Below are 21,259 nucleotides of genomic sequence, written 5' to 3' on the forward strand. Positions count from 1 at the left end.
GCCTCCCCACCCTCACAGGGAAGAATTTCTTCCTAATAGCTAACCTAAAACCTACTCTGTTTCCATTTGAAGCCGTTCTCCCTTGTTCTGTCAGTTCATATCATTGTAACTGGCGTCTCAGATTGATACAGATATATCTGTAAATAGATTCTCTCAGAATCATAGAATATCTCGAGTTGGAAGGGAACCTGTAAGGTTCATTGAGTACCTTTGAGCATGCAGAGGCCAATTCATCCCAAGGTCTCCTGGGGGAAAAAAAGCTTCATCAAAATGCAAGATCACCTTAATGGTGGGAAATGACACAGTACTTCTGTGTGTTATATGGAAGGAGGAAGGGGGGAAAAAAGAGGCCAGACAAAGCACATAAAGAGCAGCTCTTATTGTATGTACTTGGCTGCTGAGTGTATTTTATTTCTCCACCCAGTTGCCAGCAGCTCTCTGGGTGAAAGGAGGTTTAAATAGTGCAAGTGTTAGAACTGTGCTGCTCACGCAAATTTTCGTTTAGTGAGCGTTTTTCTTCACATGCTTCGTATGTTTCATTTCCAGCCAAAATGAAGTCTGATATATCAGGTGTGGCAGAGCATTACTGACACCTTCAATTTTTCTAGAGCCGAGTCAGGGACATACTTAAGTGTGTTGTAGCATTTCCTGGTGGATCTAGGAGGCTGCTGTTGCTCCCAGGTGGGAGCTCTTGTGTTAGTCCCTGAGGGATGGTGAGTTACGTTGGAATTGATCCTCCTCTGAGTGAAAAAAGTTATTTAGCCCATAGTGAGTCTAACTCCCATCCCAGGCTCTGCACGCTTAGGTGAGCGCTCTTTGTCTCTTTGCTGCTGGGTGAGAAGCCCATGAGCGCAGTTGTGTGGGCTGAGGAGAGCAGCTCGCCAGGAGGAATCGGATCCGAGCACAGGGAATGGCCCAGTGTCCACATGCCCACGCTCTCTGCAGGGAGCTCAATGGTGACACAAGTGCAGGGGCCTCTCTGAGAGAGGTGAAAATCTAGGAAGTGTTCAGCTCCAGCTCAAATATCTGCCATCTCAGCACTGATTAAAAGTGCAGTGATCAGCACCGGGAAGTCTGTGCTCAGGTTGTGGAACTGTTGATATAGAATTGCAGTTGATTGTTGAAACCAAGGTTCAGCTCTGTTTTGGTGTTTCATAACATGATTCTTCTCTGGAGGATGTTGCAGAGGTTTCTGAGCTGGGAAGTGTGGAGGTGCCTGTGGTACCTGCACTGCCAGCACCCTCTGGAAGTCAGGCTGCAGCTCCAACTGTGCCTGGACAGCAGCCAGAAGCCACAGTGCCTGGTACATGGCATTAGGAGGGTTCAAATGGCAGCTCAGAAGGATAGTTAACCCAAGATGCCAGTGCCAGATGTGTCATGGACATATCTGTTGACTCCTGCTCTGCCATAACCTTTAGGTGGAAGGCTTCTACTCTCTTAAAAGTTTTACACTGTTTTCTGGCAGTGCTGAAGTGCCTCTCTCTAAATTAAATAGCAATAAGGATTTTATTATTTCTTCTCCTTTTTTTTTTTCCCCCCACAGAGATCTGTCTGTAAAGCTGTTTTCACATTTCCTTTTTTTTAGCTTGTCTTTATTCATGGGTAAAAAAAGGTCTATGATGAAGCAGATAAAGAGAGTATCAGGGAGTGATGGGAAAAGGGAGGAAGGGCCTTTTGCAAAGGAAGGCTGGTGAGGTCTCTGACCTCTGCAGAAGCTGTTCTGCAGCTGGGCACCTCTGAAGACAGTCCTCCCTGATGGCTGGCCCTGTTTGAGCCTTGGGAATAGGTGCTGTCCAACACGAGCACTGTGCTTTCTGGGTCAAGATCCATATCTGCTTTATGCCACTACCTCTTAGTCTCCCATTTGGCTTTTGAAATTTAGGAGCAGAGCCTTAAATTTGCATTACAGGCTGATGGGAACGTGTCAGTCCTTTCCTGGGTTTCTAGAGCTGTGCACCCTTTAGATTAATAAGGCGAGCAACATAAAAGATCAGTGTTAGCCTGTGCTTTCATTAATTTAAAGGTTCATAAATCTCGGAATGACCGGATGGTGCTGGTGCCGTCTCTGTGAGAAATTGGCCATTAGTAACTATAACTAACCGGGTAGGGAGAGTTGTAATCAAAGGTAATGGAGCATGAAAACTGTCTGGTTTGGAAGGAGCAAAACTGCTGTTAAGGCTTAGAGGGAAAGTGGCCTGGTATTGAGGGGGAGTCCAACTGCCAGTTAATAGGTTTTCCTCTGCCCTTTCTTTAACTCTTTCCCTGCTGGAGGCATTGGCAGATCCAGTAACAATCCTCACTATTACAGCTTCTAACACGAAAGAGCAACTGGTGAGTTTACTAAACCGAGGCATGATCAGACTAGTGGCCATGCTGAGGGTCTAAATCCAACTGACATTAAGTGTGAGGGAGAAGGTAAGTGTAGAAGATGTCAATAGACACGGTGTAAGTGCCTGAAAGAAAGAGCTGGTCAAAATGAGGAGTGACGGGAGAAACGGAGCTGTATAGAGCTCTTACATGGAGACTGGGAGTTTCTGGGAAAGGGCTTGGTTGGAGGAGACTGGGCTGTTCTGCCAGTAAAAAACAAAAGGGTGAGGGACACAGAATATCTGCATTCAGGAGGACGAAAGCAGGAATGTTCTTTGTGCTAAAAGTGAGGAGGTAGTTATCCTTTTTTGTCAGCTGAAGCAAAAGGTCAGCAATAAATCTTCAAGCATTTCTGTTATTTCCATATTTGTTCAGTGCTGTGATGTCCTGCCACTGCATTTAGATGCCTTTGACACAGCCATGAATTATTCCTGCTTTTTTTTTTTCCTGACAGTTTCGAGTGTTCACCGCTCCCTTCCACAAGGTAGGCTTCGCAGATTTCTGGCTGGCTGATCAGCTCAACAGCCTGGTTGTGATTCTCATGGACTTGGAATACATGATCTGCTTCTACAGCTTTGAGGTTCAGTGGGAGGACAATGCTGGACTTCTGGCAGATACAGGTAGAGTAATGCTGATGGCCCATGTGAACACGGTCAAAATGACCCGAAAAACACTGAGCAAGGCAGCTTCATAATTATCTGTTTTGAAGAGGGCTACAAATGATATAGGAAATTAAATTAATAGGCGTTTCTTGTAAACACGGCATTAGAGGCATTCTCCCCTTTCTTACTTCCATCCGGAGAAATGGAATTTCACATGAGTGTTCATTTCCTAATCCAGTCATTTGGCCCGACGTGTATATTCATCAAAGAATTTAGACACAGCACTACTGATTGGAAAGAGAAATCATTTTCCTGGCATTGTTGTTTTATTTCATTGTAGTTTGACCATGTGTTTACCTTTAGCCTGTTCCTATTGCTCAGTGTGAAAACAAGTTGCCTGAGCCTGTTAACCACAATTTTCTGTGCTGTAGCCTTACAGGCTCCATTGCACTTCCCTGAAGCAAGAGAGGATGGAAAAAATCTCTTTAGTGCCACCCCTTATCCAATTTGAGTTGATGTTGTGATGTCAGTGTTGTCCATGCTCTGCCTTCCCTTCTTTCTAGCCAGAAGGGCCACAGAGCTGGAATATGAATTTTGACTTTGGCTTTCCCAGCGGCAAAACACTACCTGTCTTCTTGGGGATTGGGCTGTTGTCTTTCCATTTTCAGCAGTGACTGCTGGCAATTTGTGTTGTCTGATGGTTTTGACACTTGCTGAAAATTTGCTGTGTGCTTCAATAAGCATCAGTGTTCACTTTGTTCTTCCAATCTGTCTCATCTTTCCCTTCCCTATAAGACAGCGTTGCAAGTAGCTAAATATTTACTTATTAAAAATAAAAATGAAATACATGAAGCAACTGAGTGCCTAGCAGTTTGTCCTCTTCCAATCCAAGCAGTGGAGTGATGGCACAATGCTTGGAGATAAATATCAACTGATAACTTGTCTCTGTTTGTGTGAATAAGAAACAAATGATTGCTAGTTTGGGGGGGTGTTTGGTTTATGTGCTGAGTGAGACAGCAGAAGAATATGGACTCCTTGGGGGGTTCCAGGCAGAGCTGGGAGTTTCCTGGTCACCTCCTCAACCAAAAAAAGGCTTTCAAACATCACGGGGATGACAAAATGACATGGTGTGTAGTTGCTTCCCATCCCTGTTTTGAGGCCAGGTCTGGGTTTGCTTTTTAAAAAGCAAAGCACAAAACCCCAAACTCAATCCCATACTGAAATATGTTGTTTCCTATTACAGTGTACAAGGAAAATGGGTCAAGGACATCTTGGGCAAAGTAGCCTTTTAGAGCTGTCCTGCAGAGTTTCTAAGTGCTCTCCCATTTATGCACAAAAATCCAGTGTCGAAGGCCTTTTGTAATTCCATCCTTAATTTGATTATTCACAGTACTGCCAACAGCATGAAACAACGTTTAAAAATAGATTATTCCTAAAATTCTTGCATGTTAGTTATAATTAGCAGCAGTGAGAGAGTTAGGTGATGATCTGTCTGGATGTGTTATTGATGTTGTGTCACCTGAATACCTCAGAGATAGAATATAGAGCTCTGGGATACTTTCTGGGGATGGGCTTCTTGCTGTTTGGGGTGTGCGTGTGCCTGAGTACAAAGCGTCGATAGAGGATTGCTGTCACATCAAGGGGTATTGCAGAAAGGAAGAAAACAGTAGTTCTTAAACTTTTTATTAACTTTCCGTTTTAAGAGTTTTAACTCTTTTTCTTTTCTTGCAGATAATCAGATTTGTAACAGCTACTCCTACGGAGTGAGAGCAGTCGTCCAGTGCATCCCTGCTTGGTTGCGATTCATCCAGTGCCTGCGCCGTTACCGTGATAACAAACGGGCCTTTCATCTGGTTAACGCTGGAAAATATTCCACCACCTTCTTCGTGGTGACATTTGCAGCCCTCTACAGCACTCACAAAGGTATCAGGGATGTCTGAAAATCCTTCGCGACTCGTGGGATTTGCTTTTTTACCTGAGAGAAGCTCAGAATCTGGCAGTTTTTTGTGTGTGTGTTTTCGCACCTGTGAAACATCTCTGTGGAGAGGCAGAGACCTGCCTTGCTTGTAAAGAGTGTTTTAAGATCTTATTTTAGGTGTTTTTCACATCCCTGGTCTGCTTAGAATTGCGCTTATGGAGCGTGGGAGAGAATTTTCAGGTTTCTCTCTCCGTAAAGGGGAAAACTGAAATACCTGTCAGGTTTTGCTGTGAAGGGAGGTGAATGGGAGGGATATATATGAGGAAAGGGATAACACGGGAAATACTTCTCCCTTAGTATTCATGAACAACCTGGACCATCTAAATAATCGATCCATCCATTCCTAAATGTGGAGGCATGTGCACAGTGCCAGGAAAATGCTCTCCCTGGATTTTCCTGTGTGACTCTGTCCATGTTTTTTCTGCAGCTGGTAAGGAGTTGTTTCCAATCCATTTAACTGCAGATTGAGCTCTGATCCCTGAAGTTCCTCATCTCCCTGGAAACGACAATTACTCGACTCTCTTCTTGTTCTGAAGGAAAAAGCTTTTAGTTTCTGCACTTCAGGCAGTCGCCCTGCCTTTCATTGTTCTGAAGTCCTAAAAGCTGTATTCTTTCACTTGAGATTATATGCCTTCTGTATCTCCAGAAATTAGCAACCACACACAGTCGTGAGCAATTACCTCCCCTGGAATATTATTGTGGTGAGGCAGGCAGAAGTGTTCAAGGCATAATTCTAGTTAACATGCTGGTTTTTTGGAGGGGTGGCAGGGTTATGAGAAACCTTCCCGTGGCCAAGAAGTGTCTGTTTTGACGTAGCCGGGCCTGAAGTCACACTGATGATGTTTGTCAGGCATTGCATTTTAATGGCAGAGAAGTGCAGTGGCTCAGGCTGGCTGAAGGCTGGGAGTTGGGTGCTCTGTATCTGGTGTGGGAGCATCTTCTGTGCATCCCCTCACCGCTGCCATGTCCCTGGAGCTTATTCCTGCTTTAACTTGTTTGCTCACTGACATTCTGCAGCCCTGCAGTCCAGTTAGTCACCACTGCCAAACCCTGGGATGAGACACGTACAGATTGCCTGGCTGTGTAGTCACTGCTTGTATTTTTTATATACAGTGCAGCTTTGGGGAGGCTGACTAATGCTTCTCCTTCCCGGGGGCACACTCTCTGGCAGAGCCTTCAGTGGGAACGTTGGGGTAGGTTTGGAACCAAGAGGAAAACCAGCATCTGTCAAAATATCCTGTTGAAGAGTTTTACCTCTTTCTACTGCCCTCGAGGTTTGCATCTGTGCCAGTGCTGCTGTTCTGGTTGCTATACACAACTGGTGTCCCCTCTCCCAGCCTGGCAGGGAGTGGGCTGTAATGAGGTGTTTACGAGCCAGGCACGGGACTTGTTCCAATTGCTGTGAGATGTCCATGACTCCCAGCCTTTGTCTGTCCAGTTTGTTAGTGGGAGTCAATAGCATGTAGTTGCTGGTATCATACAAAAAAAATTTGCAAGCTTTGTGGCCTTTGGAAATTGCATGTTAGCACTGATTTATAAATGCCACTGTGCCTGGGCTTTCAGAGGGCTGCCTAAAGACCTCGCCACGTCCTCTCAGCCCTGTAGGCCCCTTCCCATCCTGCCATAAATGCACTTTCTAATATGCTGTACCTGTTAAGAATCCAATTTTATCTATGTGCTTTACATAGATTCCCAGTTCTTCTTGAACTTGGAATCAGATGGTCTATCATCAAGTTGTTATGATGCTACTGTTGAAAATAGATTTGCTGCTTGCCCACACCTTCTCTGTGTCTGCCCAAAGATAGCAAACACCCATCTCTTACCTACAAAACATCTGCTGGGGGGAGCTATGTGCTGTTAAGAAAGCACTGCCCAAAACAAGCGTGACAGATTGGTAAAGATTCTTGCTCCTTAGACCTGCTCTAAAGAGCAGTATGTAATGAACCTGTTCATTGCTGTGCTATCAAGAGTTTTATTTTGAAACGGTCTTCCATGCCTGTGCTTGCAAGCGTATGACTTATACCTCTGGCATGACAGCTTTTGGCTGCCAGGACAAGAGGGTAATCAGTGGCCTTTCCTTGGGAGGTCAGGTAATGTACACCAGTGCCTGTTCTCCACTTGGGAGGCCTGGGGACCTCACAGCCCTCTGAGAAGTCTCATCTTCCCCCCTTCATTTGAGCACTGGATAATTTGTAGCTGCTGTAGCTTGTGCCTGCCAGCGGTGGAGAAGATGGACTGTGTGGCTGGGAGGGTTTGTTGGCATGGAAAGCCACCTAATTCATACAGAGTGCACTGACAGCATGCTTGTGCTGTGTTTTCCTGTGCTTGCTGCTGGAAAACAACTTGAGCTAAACAAATGTACAAATGCCACTTTATTGTGTTTAAGTAATGTTTATGCAGCTTCTAATCACACGTGGTACTCCCTTCTCCAAACCTCCTGTGGAGAAGGATTCCCCCCCAGTAACACCATGTACTGTGGGCTCTTGACAAGTATCTGTTTCCCCAGAATATCCCTGTTTAATAATTCATGTTGCTCAGGCAGTGCATAATTCCGATTCTTTCTTCCCTCAGAGAAGCCCTTTCTTTACTTTTCTTCCCTTGGATTTAGATGCAGGATGCAATTTTCTCTTCTAATTGCAGCTGGGATGTCAGACCGCTAAGATACCAAAGCAAATTCCGTTAGGTTTTCCCTCTCAAAAATTGCAATCCTGTTGTCCTGGGACTAGGCTAGTTTTACAGGGGTAACTCCAAGCTATCATTTTGATATTCAGATATCACTGGGATTAGTGAAGTGGAAGTAGCTACCCCAGAACATAAGCCTGGAGCAGGCGGTGGTTGCGTAGACAAGTGCTGATTTTGTCACGGCTCACAAACACAACCACATTTCAGGGACGACAGCAACAACACAAGGACAACTGTTGCTGAGCTCTCCCAAAGGAAGAATTCTCAGTATTTTTATACCACCCAAAGGAATGGGAAGCAAAGGCCGTGCTCTGTAAATATAGTCCTGCGGGGTATGTTTGCTCAGGCAAATGAGGCATAGCTGTAACTCTAAGCTACCTGGCAACTGGGGGACCCAGTCCCTGGCCGCTCCAGAAGCCTCTGTCTGTCCCCACCTCTTTCCCACCCTTTCTTTGCACTAAGGAGTTCGGTGCTGGCATTAAGTTCCCTGGCAGTGCTGAGTATCTTTCCCCAGAGCCAGCTAACAGGGTATTATATTGCCTTACTTAATGTCTACAGAAACCTACGTGGTGCTGGGGAAAGAAATGATTAAGCCCAAGCCTGCAGCAGAATATTTACCCCGAGTGCAGTGTTGTTTTGACACACAACTACTTTTTGCAGTGTTTTCACTCTGCCAAAAGCAGATGTGCTTTGCATGACAAATGCACCAGTAAAGCAACTCCCACTGGAGTCCAGCTTATCACAGCATTCCTAGAGTCATAGAGTGTTATGGGTTGGAGGGGACCTTAAAGAACATCTTGTTCCAACCTCCTGCCATGGGCAGGGACCCTTCCACTAGATCAGGTTGTTCAGAGCCCCATCCAACCTGACCTTGAACACTTCCAGGGATGGGGCAGCCACAGCTTCTCTGGGCAACCTGTACCAGGGCCTCACCACCCTCACAGGGAAGAATTTCTTCCCAATATCCCATCTAACCCTGCCCTCTGTCAGTGGGAAACCATTCCCCCTTTTTCTATCACTCCGGGTCCTTGTCCATAGTCCCTCTCCAGCTCTCTTGGAGCCTATTTAGGCACTGGAAGGGACTCTGAGGTCTCCCTGGAGCCTTCTCCTCTCCGGGCTGAACAATCCCTATTCTCTCAGCCTGTCTCCATAGCAGAGGTGCTCCAGCTCTTACAGCATCTTAGTGGCCTCATCTGGACTTGCTCCAACAGGTCCATGTCCTTCTTATATCTTGAGGGCTCCAGAGATGGAAATCAATAGGGATCCCTCTTGTATAAAGTGTGCTTGCATTAAATAAGGTACACTGACATACCTGGAATAACAAGCCTTGTTTTCACTGCTCACTTGGACCTGGCTCAGGCTGTATAAGACAAAATTGTTTTGTTTAGGTGGCAGCTCTTCTGAGAAACAGTGCAGCTGGAGTTGTGTTGTACTACTTCTAGGAGTGCTGGTCATTTCTTAAGCTTTAGGCATGTTTTTATGCTCCAGCTTTATTCTTTGTAAAATGAGACACATCATGTTTTTTCTGCTGTCAGTTTTCTCTTACCTTGATGGCTTTTGCTCCCATGATGTCATTGGAAATACCTGGCTCACATAGAATATAGATTTGACTTCTGTACTTGAAGAACTGAACTTCTTTAGTGCTTTGTTCTCTTCCATCATTTTCTTGTTTTGTGGGATTTGCTGGTTCAACCTGACCATTTGTTCTTTACCATGGTATTGGGTTAAAATTGGCTATGTGGGATTTTATCCTCCAGCTGGAAGGTAGAATGGTTTATGGACATTGTCAGTTTGATTTACACAGCTTATTCGATGAAATCCTTGTGATCTGAGCAGTATCCTGCTATTTATTAACCTCCAAATTATTCCAAAGTTAATCTGTGTGACCTGGAAACTTGAGTAAGTGTCTCTTCTTCCATCCTGCTCCCACGCCTTTTCCAGGCACTCCAAATGAGCCTGCTGAACACTAGCTGTCATTGGCTTGGGGGTGCCCTGGAGAGCCTTAGGTCGGTCTAAGATAATGGAACTGCCACGCACTTTCTCATTAAACAGCCCAGGAAATTGGCAGTAATTAAAAATACTGAAGTTAACTAAATAGGGCTGTCTCTGAAGAGTAGTGGTTCTGTCTGTGCTCTCACCATCACTTCAGAAACAGGTTTCTCTGGAGTAATATCTAATTTTTTTTTTTTAAAGCCAGCCTAAGAGAAAATGGTGGAATTCCTTGCTTTTCCAAGGAATAGAGACACGAAGTGTCAAGGCAAGAGCCACCCTGTGATTAATGGGCTTTTGCAGGAAGGTGTTGGACCGTCCCTTACTAACAGAGAGGTTCGACCAGGTCTGACCAGAGGAAGAACGGGAAATGTGCTGCTTTTTTGGAAAATGCAGTGGAAGATGCCTAGTTCTGGTAACTGCTCCCAGTCCTCATTAATCACGGTGGCTTCAGCCGTTACCAGCGGTGACACCGGCTGGCATAGCCGATGTCACGCTGGGATGCATCGCTGGTTCTCCCACGGTCTGTCCCCATGCAGAGCCCTGGGGAAGGCTGGGACTTCAGGGGAAGGATGGTGGTGCACAGCAGGAACAGGGAGAGGCTGGGGTGACATCCAGCTGTGGCGCTGGGAGCTGCAGGAGGTACCTGGCTGCACCTCGGCTCTGCTGCTGGAGCTCTGGGTGGTGGTTGTGTCACTCAGCCCTTGTCAATACCCTGTTAGAACCTGCAGGTTGCGACCCCGTGGAGTGAGTTTGCTGGTAGGTGGGACAATAATTCACTGTGATCCTACATGGTTACAGCAGGAGGGAACGAGGTGATGTGAGAACTGGGGCTAAAATTGCTTTTACAGGAATCAGACATTGGTGCAACAGTGTATAGTGCCTCAACTGAGATAATTTCATTTCTAGGGAGTGGGGCAAGGCAAAATAAGTGGACAAGCAGAATTTCCTTTTTAAAGAAGTACAAAAATTCTAAAAAAAGAAATCACAAAGGAATGAAGCAAGTAGCATTTGTGAGATCCTGTTCCCTCAGTTCTGCGTCAGTACAAGACCTCCCATCTCTCCCCCTCCTTCTCAGTGCTGAAAGAGCTGTCAGAGTTTGATTTAGGTGTCATGAGAGCCTTACAGAGTGCTTGGATTGACCTCTTCAAGTAAAACAAACTTTGTAATGGGATTAACTGGCTTCTTTCTTAATGCTCCCCGCTTTCGCACGGCTTCCCTTAGCACAGCACACTGGCAACTCCGTCAGGATGATTATTTGGAGCCAAAACATGCAACGTCTGTCACATTGCTGTGAGCTAGGATGAATTTGTGTCTGAAACCCTGTCATCCTGTGCCCAGGAGGCCTTCGGTAATGAGTTGTGTTCATTAGCCAGTCTTTCTGATCCTTTCCATCAGAGCAGCAGCGGTGTCATTAGTGAGGATTTGGGAGGCATTGCCGTGGGCAAACATTTCCATCCCGGCCTCTGACCTCCTCCCGGATTTGACGTGGGGCTCTGTGGCACCCTGGTTTCTCCAGGCCAGCTTGTTAGCTCCTCTGGTTGCTTAAACACCCATCCCAGTGATGTTGCTTTGGGTTGGAGCTGGTAAGAGTGAGGAGCACTCCAGGAAGTCTGTGGCAGGACCACCCTGGCCGGGGCGGAGGTGCCGGTGAGCCTGCGGTAAGTGAGCGGGGAAGGAGAGAGGAGACAGCAACCTCTGCTCCATGGGCAGCCTGGGAAGGGGGGGTTAGAGTGATTTCGGGAACTGCCACCACACCCTGCACAAATGAGGCATAAAACCCCACTGGGAAATCTTGCTGTGCTTTGTAGGTCTGCAGATGTCAAGCAGGACACTGGGGGACACTCCATGGGGGAGAGGTGACCTGGGCACCCCATGGCTGCGTGATCCCTGGGTTTGCTTCTTAGGATTGCAGCTGAGAGGAGTTGGGCTTTAAGAGCTGGGATTTGGAAAGTGCACTAAGCATATCATTGTATCACTTATTACACTTTGGTGTTAAAGGTGGCTGGGGAAATGGGAACGCTAATGAATGAGGTGTAAGTAAAAAGAGTGACCTACTGATACTTCATTTCACAGGCACTTAAGAGGGGAAGCCTGACCTTTTTTTTTAATGGAACATTTTAAGAAAAGCAACTGACTGCATTACAAGCGATCTTCCTGTCAGATCTGGACAGGATTTGGAGTTCTGTGGTGTTGCAGAAATGCATGATATGCAATCTTTCAACAATTTATTTTGTTTTAGTGGTTTTTTGGTTGCTATTATATTTTGAAAGAATCTGCTGTTGGACCTCAAAGCACTATAGAGGTAGCAGATGACATTGTGTCCCAATCCCTAAATTGTCCACTGAAGGTCCTGATTACGAAGCTATTTATTTCTGGTTGTGAATCCAAACATCTTATTAGTGAGACTGCTGGCAAACGCTTATATTGGAAACCACATCCTTCTCAAGGTAGTGATTAAACATCCCCTACGAACACCTCTCAAATGCTAGACAAGCCTCCAGGAGAAGAATCAGCTCAAATCTCAGCCATGACTGATAATGCTTCCTCCTGTTTGCAATTAAGTCACACTTGTCTGTGAGGTAAAAGCCATGAGTTTGCTGCCATGCCTTGAAATTAGACACGGTTGTATTGTCCTACAAACCCAGTGCAAACCTGCAGAGGATTTTTGTCCAAACACGATTTGGGGATTTCCCTGCTCTACAAATCAAGAAGAAATGAGATGTTGCCTCCTGACAGTTCTTCACTGTGCTGTGTTTTGCTGCTTTGCTTTAAATTGTGCCTGGAGGCAATCGCAGAGGTTTGCACAATCCAACAGGAGGTTCTTCCTGCGAAATAGGACTTGGCAAAGCCCGTCAGCACAAGGTGGCAAGTCCTCCACGTGCTCCTATGGATAATTTGCCTTTTTACTGCATTAAGTCCACTGTCATGTCCTGGCTCTGCCATTGATCAGTGTTAAACGGTGGGACACGCTGGCTGGGCAGGAAGGCAGCGCTGCTGCTCACCCCTCATTAAGACATCTAATTACTGAGGGAGCTGTAATGCTGCACTGGGAGCAGTGAGGTGTTAGACAAATGCTTTGGGGTGTCACTCTGATGGCAGGTCTTATGTAGATAAGTCACTTCGGGCTGTCACCTCGCTCCTGTGGTGTGCTGGGATGGAGTTAATGGGCACACATCATCCCCAGGCCTGCTCAGTGCTCCGGTGTCTTGCCTCGCACACTGTAAATGTATCTGTTTGTGCTTTGCTCCTGCTTAAATCTGCAGTTGAGGCTGAATTTGGCTTGCCTGGACCAAGAGGTTTTTAGCTGGCAGAGCTGCCGTGGCTGGGTCGGTGTTGGCTGATATGTATCAGGGCTTACCTGGCTGTGTTCCCTGATAACCTCCTGCTTCCTACAGCTTTTATCCCAGCCTTCCCCATCAGCACAGACCACAGCCAGCCACGACAGCTGACACACCAGGAATGCTTATCGAGGGCCATTGTGCTCTTATCCAGCCCTTCAATAATACATGGCATTGATTTTTGCTGTGTTGAATATTATATAGTGTTTACATTCTCAGGAATAATTCAGCAGGGTAAACAGATAGTATTCTTTGGAAGTAAAGTCAATATTAAGAGCGTTCGGGATAACATTTGCAGTCTCCCTTTGATGGAAAGCAACCTTTTCTCTTGCCTGTGTTTCGAAGGGGCCATAACTCCTACAGAGCAGTATTACCTCAGAATGCCAGTCAGATACTGTGGCCCCTGGGGCTGGTTTGGGAATCCAAGATACTGTCTGTCAGCAGTTTTTGCAGGCAGTAAATTCTGCTGCTGCAAGTGCCTTTGGCTGTTTTCTGGGACTGTGGCCATTCACAGCTTCAGTTCAAAGGTGGAAGCCATCCATTATTTATCTAGTTGACCTTCTGGAGCAATTTGCAGGTGTATTTGTGCAGAGTGTCTGCTGGAATAGCCTTTTATAGGGTAAACTGAGGATGCTAATGGAAATTTTGTGGTGAAGGCTGCAAACAGCTCCCGTGGTTCTCTGCTTCCCAACGGCTTTGTGGCAAGTGGAGACAGCAGGGCACTGTGGACTCAAACAGCCTCTGACATAACTGAACACCAGTTGCAAGCGTGGTAGTGTGAACACTGAGATCAGCCCATCCTCAGGGTTAGAGCTGCACCTGCAGCCTCATGCACTGAGGTTTTGTGCTGGTGGTGTTTTGTCCTGCACGTGCTGCTTTGAGTAACTGTAGCTCAGGAAGTTGCTCCGTGGTGATGCCCTTTGGAGCATCAAGTAGGAAGGTCCTTTGTGCCCCTCTTGGGTGGACTGGCAGTGGTGCTGCCAAAAGGTTGCTGCAGTCCATAGGATGTTGAAAACTTATTCTTTTTTCCTTCTTGGAAAGGTAGAGATCTGCCAGGTGTCCAGAGCGCTTCTCTCATCCTGAGAGTTTCCCTCTCTCGTGGTTTTTGGTGTTTTCTAGCACATCATTAAACAAAGAAGAAACACAGGATGAAACAGTTCCTGCTTAAACAGACCCTGACATCATCATACATATGCAGAGCTCTGTATTGCTTCTGGAAAACTGGCAGGCCAGGAGTTGATGGAGCCTCTGGGCAGAATATGAATGCCTTGATTTTCTCTCCCCTGAGCAGCAGTGAAGAGGGCTGCTAGGACCAGCCAGCAGAGACCGAGCTATAATTGCTTGCCTGGAGCAGTAACATATTTCTGTACACCAGCTGAATACCAATGAGGACAGAAGGAAGGAAGGTATCAAACAGAACTGCAGGCAGGAGGAAAAGAATAAGTGATTAAAGTAAGGGACTTGGAGTCCAGGGCTGAAGACAATAGGCTGGTTCTGATTAGAGCATTTTACCAGGGAGTGATTTGGGGTTTTAATGAATTTTTTTTCAGGAGCTGAATGCATTGCAGAGTGGGTTGGTGAGAGAGCAAGCAGGAGCAAGGGGCCAGCAGCGTGACAGCAGGTGCCACTGAAAAGGCTGGTGCAGAGATAGAAGCAGGGAGAGGGAGCTGAGACTGGGGTAACCTAACTGAAAGCATGCACATCCTTTTGAGATTGGCGAGGTTAATGCCGTAAAATTTCTCAATTGGGCCTTTTGCTTCCCAGTTCACCTTCCTGTAATTGCATGCAAGAACCTGTGCCACATGCCCTGGGACGAACCTGCTTGAGGAGGGAGTTTGGACCAGGTGACCCAGTGTGGTCCCTTCCAACCTGACCCATTCCATGATTTAGGTTTAAGCAGCAAGATCCTTTGAAATCCCCTCTTGCTATGTAATTGCCAGCTTAGGATACAGTTTTGTTAGCCCCTTACGTAGTTTGAGATGATAGTCAGGGGCCAGACTGCAGAACTCCAAAGGAGCACCCAGCAGTGCCACTTCCCTGCTCTTCTCCCTGCACCTGCAGGGCATGGCTCGTGCCAGGGATGTGGCTGAAGGCGTGGTGATGGATGGGACTGGCTGCACTGCCTTCTCCATGGCTGCTCCGTGGGTGTGGAGTAAGACTCAGTTTATTTGAATTAAGGAAAAAAAAAAACAAACCAAATGCAAAACAGCATCATGTAACTAACCTTCAAGACTCAGATAATAGGAAGCATTGCAGCCTCTCAAGATGCTTTTGGGAATTTTAGGTGTTAAGAAAGCACATACAAGCCATCAACTGCCTCTGAATTATCCTTTAGGATCTGGTAGTGGGAACTAAACATGGAGATCTAATGAGCTAAAAATAATGCTGGAAAGAACAGGCTTAGTGTCTCTGAGTCACCGAATGTCAGCATCTGCCTTTTCTTCCTGAAATAATGTAGTGGAGGCTTTGGAGGAGCTGATGGGCGAGAACGAAACCTCGCAGCAGAGCCCTCATTGCTAAGCTCCAAAAACCTCACCTGTGTCCCCTTCTGTGGGCAGCTGCACTTTAAAAATAGCTGGGGGAGATGTTTTCCAGGCAGCAGCGTTAACGTACCTGGGCATCCGAGCCCGTGTTCCGCAGGACTTGTGCGCTGCTCCCGGTGACGTCATGGCTCTGCAGCGGGAGAGATGCGGCGCTGGACCAGTCCCTGGGCACAGGCGAGGATGTGGGGCACTGCCCAAAGGCTCCCAGCCTTGCCCAGAAGCAGGGTAGCTGGTCAAACCTGAGACCTGCAGCGATCCCATGTCCTTTCCCTCCGCCGATGGAGAAGCTTCGGTGCAGAACAGGCTTTGCTGCATAAGCGCCGTTAATAGGTTTGCTTTAGGGGGTGTGTTTTGAGTGGAGGAGTGTGTGTATTTGACCTATATCCTGCACATCATGTCCAGGAAGCCTGAAAGGCGTAATGGGAGGAACGTGCTCTCACACGATGCCTCTCATTTTCACCTCCATTAATTTTATCGGATTGCTGCGTTACATTTGGATTGTAATTGTTAGAAACACAAAGGGAAGGGGAGGGCAGATTGCCCTGTTGCTCCCTCGGTGATCAGCGTCGGGGATTCTGTTGTTTTAAAGACACATGTATGGAAAACAGTGCTGTGTGGCATCGGGTTTGGACTGAAAACATTATGCCTTTTATGTGCTGTAAGTGTTATTTGCTTTGTTAGAGGGAATCAGTGAATGGGCAATTGCCAAAGGAGGAGATTCCTGCTAGCAGTGAGATGCAAAGTGCCTCAGCCTTCCAAAGCATCATAATGTGTTTTATTTGTATGAATTTTATGAGCCATCTTTTCAAAAGCAAACAGAATTATCAGATCTGTTTTGTTTTCCCCCAGCCAACTGATGTAGGGAAATGCAGCTGAATTGAGAGCAGTGTAACCTTTTAAGAGGGGAATGGGAAACAACTTGGTTGGAAAAACATATCCGAGATGAGCAGATGGTGGGCTCACGGTCCCCTCGTTTCCAAAGAGGAACCCTATATGGGTATTTAAAAGTCAGAGCCGCCTCAGGATTTATACATACTTGTTAATGTGTTTCTGCCTCCTTGCTTATTTTCCCTCACCACCACAACCTCCGAAATGGCTAATGGTAATTCCTGTACTGCCCATGCTCTTCTAGGCATTTAATGCACTAATTCACAGTTGTTCATGTTTATACAAACTCAAATATTTTTTTACCAAACCCTCCTGACTGAGCATTGCCTCATTGCTGTATCCCTTGTACAAGCCCGTGTCCTTTGTGAAATGTGGCCCTCAGCTTCCACCTGCTGTTCAGAGCCAGAATGGCAGCTCTGCCACAAGTCCAAAATCATGGAATATCCTGAGGTGGAAGAGACCCTCAAGGATCATCGCGTCCAACTCCTGGCCCTGCACAGGACACCCCAGAAATCCCACCATGTGCCTGAGAGCGTTGTCCAGACACTCCCTGAGCTCTGGGAACCTTGGGGCTGTGACCACTGCCCTGGGGAGCCCGTTCCAAACATTACTGTAAATTTCAATCCCAAGTGCAAAATGCTGAACGAGATGAAAGTGGAATTTAAATAACAATATAAAGCAGGTCCTGGTAAGGCTTTTACTTTGGTTCAGATTAGCTAGTTGGGTTTTCCCAGAACTTGGATAAAAGGGGTGTGATTTCCACTGCTCAGTTAGTAGCTGGTATAAGAAGCAATCTGCTTTCAGTTCTACAGAAGTGTGTTGTTCTTCTCTTTTCCAGCTAAAAACCACAGTGACACCCAAGTGTTCTTCTACCTGTGGATTATCTTCTGTTTCATCAGCTCGTGCTATACACTCATTTGGGACCTGAAGATGGACTGGGGTCTCTTTGACAAAAATGCTGGTGAAAACACCTTTCTCCGAGAAGGGATTGTCTACCCACAGAAAGTGCGTATGCAGCCTGCTCTGACACTAGGAAAGGCTTTTAATATTTTAGCCAAACTTGCTGAGTTTAGAGAATGTTGCAGTTGGCCACTGCATGCTACAGGCTGGGATTTTCCAGCAGTAGAGTTGATTTGTTTCAAACGGGTCATTTCTGTTCACTTTGCTAAAGGTCGAGCAGCACATTCTGTAGCTTCCCAAAGAGGTCTCTTCTGTGCAGGACGTGTCTGATGAGCTGTCCTGTTCCTGTGTTTTCCTCAGGCATACTACTATTGTGCCATTGTAGAAGATGTCATCCTGCGTTTTGCGTGGACCATCCAGATCTCCCTCACTTCCATGCAAATCTTTCCCTACGCTGGGGACATCATTTCTACTGTATTTGCCCCACTTGAGGTGTTCCGGTAAGGCTGCTGGACTCAACTCTTCCTTTCTCCTTTGCATTTTTACTGTGTAACATGAGCATGAGGGGAAAAAGTGCCTTGATCCTTGGGTGTGGACTGCACAGTCCTTGAAATGGAAAACTGGGTCTAACAGGAATATTTAATCCACGCAGGGTGCTGAGTGAAGAAAGGTGTAGAGGGCTCTGCCACAGTGTGGGGCTGTGTCCTTCACGCTGTGCTTGCAGTTTGTTCTGAACCTTGACATAATCTTGAGAGGTTAGTTTTTACCAAATTTCTCCTCAAAATTTCCAGTTGAAATTTCCAGTTGGAATTTGACTCGATTCCCAAGTTTCCAATTTTCTGATCTCTGCTGCTTTTCCAAACGCTAATTTGGGTTCTGTGTCATTGATTTGGATCCTGCAGGGTCCCCAGGGCTCTTTACACACTTGTGCTCTAGCTGGAAACCCAACCCCACATCTTCCTGAGAAGAACTTGAAGCTGGCCCTGACTCAGGTAGATGCTGGAGGTTGTCTTTAGCTTTCCATGCTGTCCAGATTAGGGCTGTCATCGTTAGGACAATGAATGATGGGAAGATGTCTTGCAGGTGCTGCTGTTAGTCACTGGCTGTTTCTCCCTGCTCCCAGCCTATTCCCAGAGGCACTTTGATCCATGAGAAGAGTCAGTGGTATCCAAGTGCTTTGCCAAACACAGGAAATGCCTGTAAAAGTGGAACTCGTTCGACAATTTCCTCTTCTTCTCCATCCAGGCGGTTTGTGTGGAACTTCTTCCGTCTGGAAAACGAGCACCTGAACAACTGTGGTGAGTTCCGTGCCGTGAGGGACATCTCCGTGGCGCCGCTCAACGCCGACGACCTGACGCTCTTGGATCAGATGATGGACCAGGAGGACGGAGTTCGGAACCGCCGCAAGAACAAGCAGTGGAAGCGCAGCCTGAGCGTGTCCTTGCGCAGGCCTCGTCTGGCTTCACAGTACGTCCTGCCTCTCTAGTGCAGCAAAATCACCTCCAGGCGTTGCTCTTAATGCCTGGGGGCCACTTACGGACTGGGAATCAGGCAGAGATCTCAGCCAAAACAAAAAAGGTCCAATGAGTAAACAGATGTGCCTCTGCCAGGGAATTGATCCGTCCTTTACATATCTTGGGGTTCTGGTAAAGCACTTGGAAAAGGAGTTCCCTTTTTCCAAGATTCCCCTCCGGCAAAAATAGCCTGTAGGAGTTGCCAGAGATTACAAATGCAAAGCTGGAAGAGAGGTTCTCTCTTCTTCTTGGCTGACCGTTTTAGGGGCTTATAAAAAAGGAGGGAGAGGGAATTTTTATACAGGCAGATAGTGACAGGACAAGGGGCAATGGTTTTAAACAGACTGAGAGCAGATTTAGATTAGATATTAAGAAGAAATTCTTCCCTGTGAGGGTGGTGAGGTCCTGCCACAGGTTGCCCAGAGAAGCTGTGGCTGCCCCATCCCTGGAAGTGTCCAAGGCCAGGTTGGATGGAGCCTGAGCAACTGGATCTAGTGAGTGACATCTCTGCCCGTGGCAGGGGGGTTGGAGGGAGATGATCTTGAAGGTCTGTTTCCACCCAAACCGTTCTACAATCCTATAAGATTCCAGTTATCCTTCGGTTAACATTCACATGTGAGATTTCAGGCTCCTTCCTCTCTCAAACCTAAACCTCTGCATTTTTTTCTTCCCACCCGTCATTCCTACGCCCCAAATGCTTCCCCACCGCAGCCCCTGAACTGTCTTGGCTGCCTGTCTTCCCTGCAGTGTCTGTGCTCTGAGCATCAGAGGGTGCTCCGAGTCCTGGTGTCCCTCCTGCCCCAGCTGCACAGCTGCAGAGCCCTGCCCTTTGGCCAGGGAACAAGCTGGGACTCCTGGGAATGCTGAAGCACAGCGGGTCAGGAGTGTTGTGCAATCCCTGCAGCTCTGCATGGGAGGGGTGGGAGGAGGAGGCTGTGGCTGTCAGGAGAAGGGTGTGCTCTGGCCTGAGCCACAACCCTCGGGCTGTGCTTGGCTCATGTCTGTGTTGGCTTAAAGTACACAGATGGGACCAACACCAACAGCTTGCTAGAGATTGAAAAGCTTTATGCAGAAGGGATGTGGGCCAAAGCCTGGTCAGATTCCCTACAACCATTCCCGTTTACCCCTCTGACACACAGCAAATGGAGATGTGAGTGACGTATCCCAAAAGAACTTGCTGCTCCTTTGTGCAGCCCAGTGGCAGATCAAGCAGGATCTCTGCTGCAGGGGTTTGGTGGAGTTTTGGGGGGAGGGCTGGATGGATGTTCCACACCCAGCAGTGCCACGGTGTCCCTGGCCATTGGATGTCACAGCCTGGCAGGTGACACTGGCCATGGGCACAGGGTGGCCGGCGTGGTGAGGCGTGGGCAGTGCCACAGGAGGAGAATGCTGAGGGACAGCTGGGGTGTCTTTATAAGGCTCCGCTATTCCCAGTGGGAGTGGGAGGGTGTGAAACAGTTCCAGTAGCTTGTTTATTCCCTCTCTGCGTAAGAAAGACTTTTTTTTTTTTCCCATTTTTCCCCCAAGTGCACTGCAAGTTTACTGTCTGTGTGTCGTAACAGGGGATTTCTTCTCCCCAGTGAGAGTTTTCCATTTGTTTTTTCCAGGTCCAAGGCTTCTGACACGAAGGTATTGATAGAGGACCTAGCAAACGAAGTCAACACATGAGATGGCCACGTTCTCTTATTCCACATCCTTTGTTTTCTCGTTCTGTTCCCCTCTTCCCCAAGTAACCCGAATCTCTGGTACAGTTCCGGCTGAAAACAGGAGAAAACACTGAACACGTTTTCCGAGCTCTTCCAGACCAGATCCTATGGACTCCAACAAGCTCACTGTGTTTCGTTTCTTTTCTTCTGGGTTAATTTTAATGTTCTATTTTAAACAAACAAACAAACAAAAAAATAAAATATTTTACTTTGTTTTGCCAATAAAGAGGACAGTTCAGGAAAGAAGGATTGTTTACAGTCTCAACAAGGACATACAAACCTTATCTGGATAACGAAGCATCATAGGGACTCCCTCATGGGACAGTGCCGAGAGCACACTTGGTTTCTGCTTGGCCCGGTTTTGACTGGTTGAAACCGGACTTAAGTTTTTAAATCTGATTTTTTTGTTGTTTTTTTTTTTTTTTTTTTCTGGATTTTTTTCCTTCATATCCAGCGCTGAGGCACTGGCTGCACTTGCAGGGAAAGTGCACTTAGAGCAGTATCTTCATTCATGAAGCTACTTTTTAATTTGATGTAACTTTTCTTATAATTTTTTTGGAAATACGATGTATCTGTTGCGTATAGTTTTCGCATTATTTATGAAACTTAACAACCGTATGAGAGTGACTTTGAGTCCTGTGCAATGAAGGTTGTAACGGTAAAACAAAGTGGGGAATGTAGATCTCCATCTCCAGGGTCGTGGGGTGATGCCCTCCAAATACCCCTCTCGTGAGACAACTTGCACCTGT

General features: G+C 46.8%; 1 protein-coding gene across 1 annotated transcript in view; it reads left to right on the top strand.

The window, feature by feature from the left end:
- XPR1 (xenotropic and polytropic retrovirus receptor 1) overlaps positions 1-20,756 on the top strand; it is a 107,197-nt gene extending 86,441 nt beyond the window's left edge. The window contains exons 10-15 of the mRNA XM_027740615.2: positions 2,822-2,987; positions 4,701-4,892; positions 17,229-17,395; positions 17,651-17,790; positions 18,536-18,757; positions 20,412-20,756. Of these exons, the coding sequence (XP_027596416.1) occupies positions 2,822-2,987; positions 4,701-4,892; positions 17,229-17,395; positions 17,651-17,790; positions 18,536-18,757; positions 20,412-20,472 (948 nt within the window). The 3' untranslated portion in view covers positions 20,473-20,756. The remainder of the gene's footprint in view (positions 1-2,821; positions 2,988-4,700; positions 4,893-17,228; positions 17,396-17,650; positions 17,791-18,535; positions 18,758-20,411) is intronic.
- The last annotated feature ends 503 nt before the right edge of the window (positions 20,757-21,259 follow it).

This window comes from Pipra filicauda, unplaced genomic scaffold (assembly GCF_003945595.2).
Source record: "Pipra filicauda isolate LSUMZ 115617 unplaced genomic scaffold, ASM394559v2 scaffold114_size2234877_pilon, whole genome shotgun sequence".
NCBI lineage: Eukaryota > Metazoa > Chordata > Aves > Passeriformes > Pipridae > Pipra > Pipra filicauda.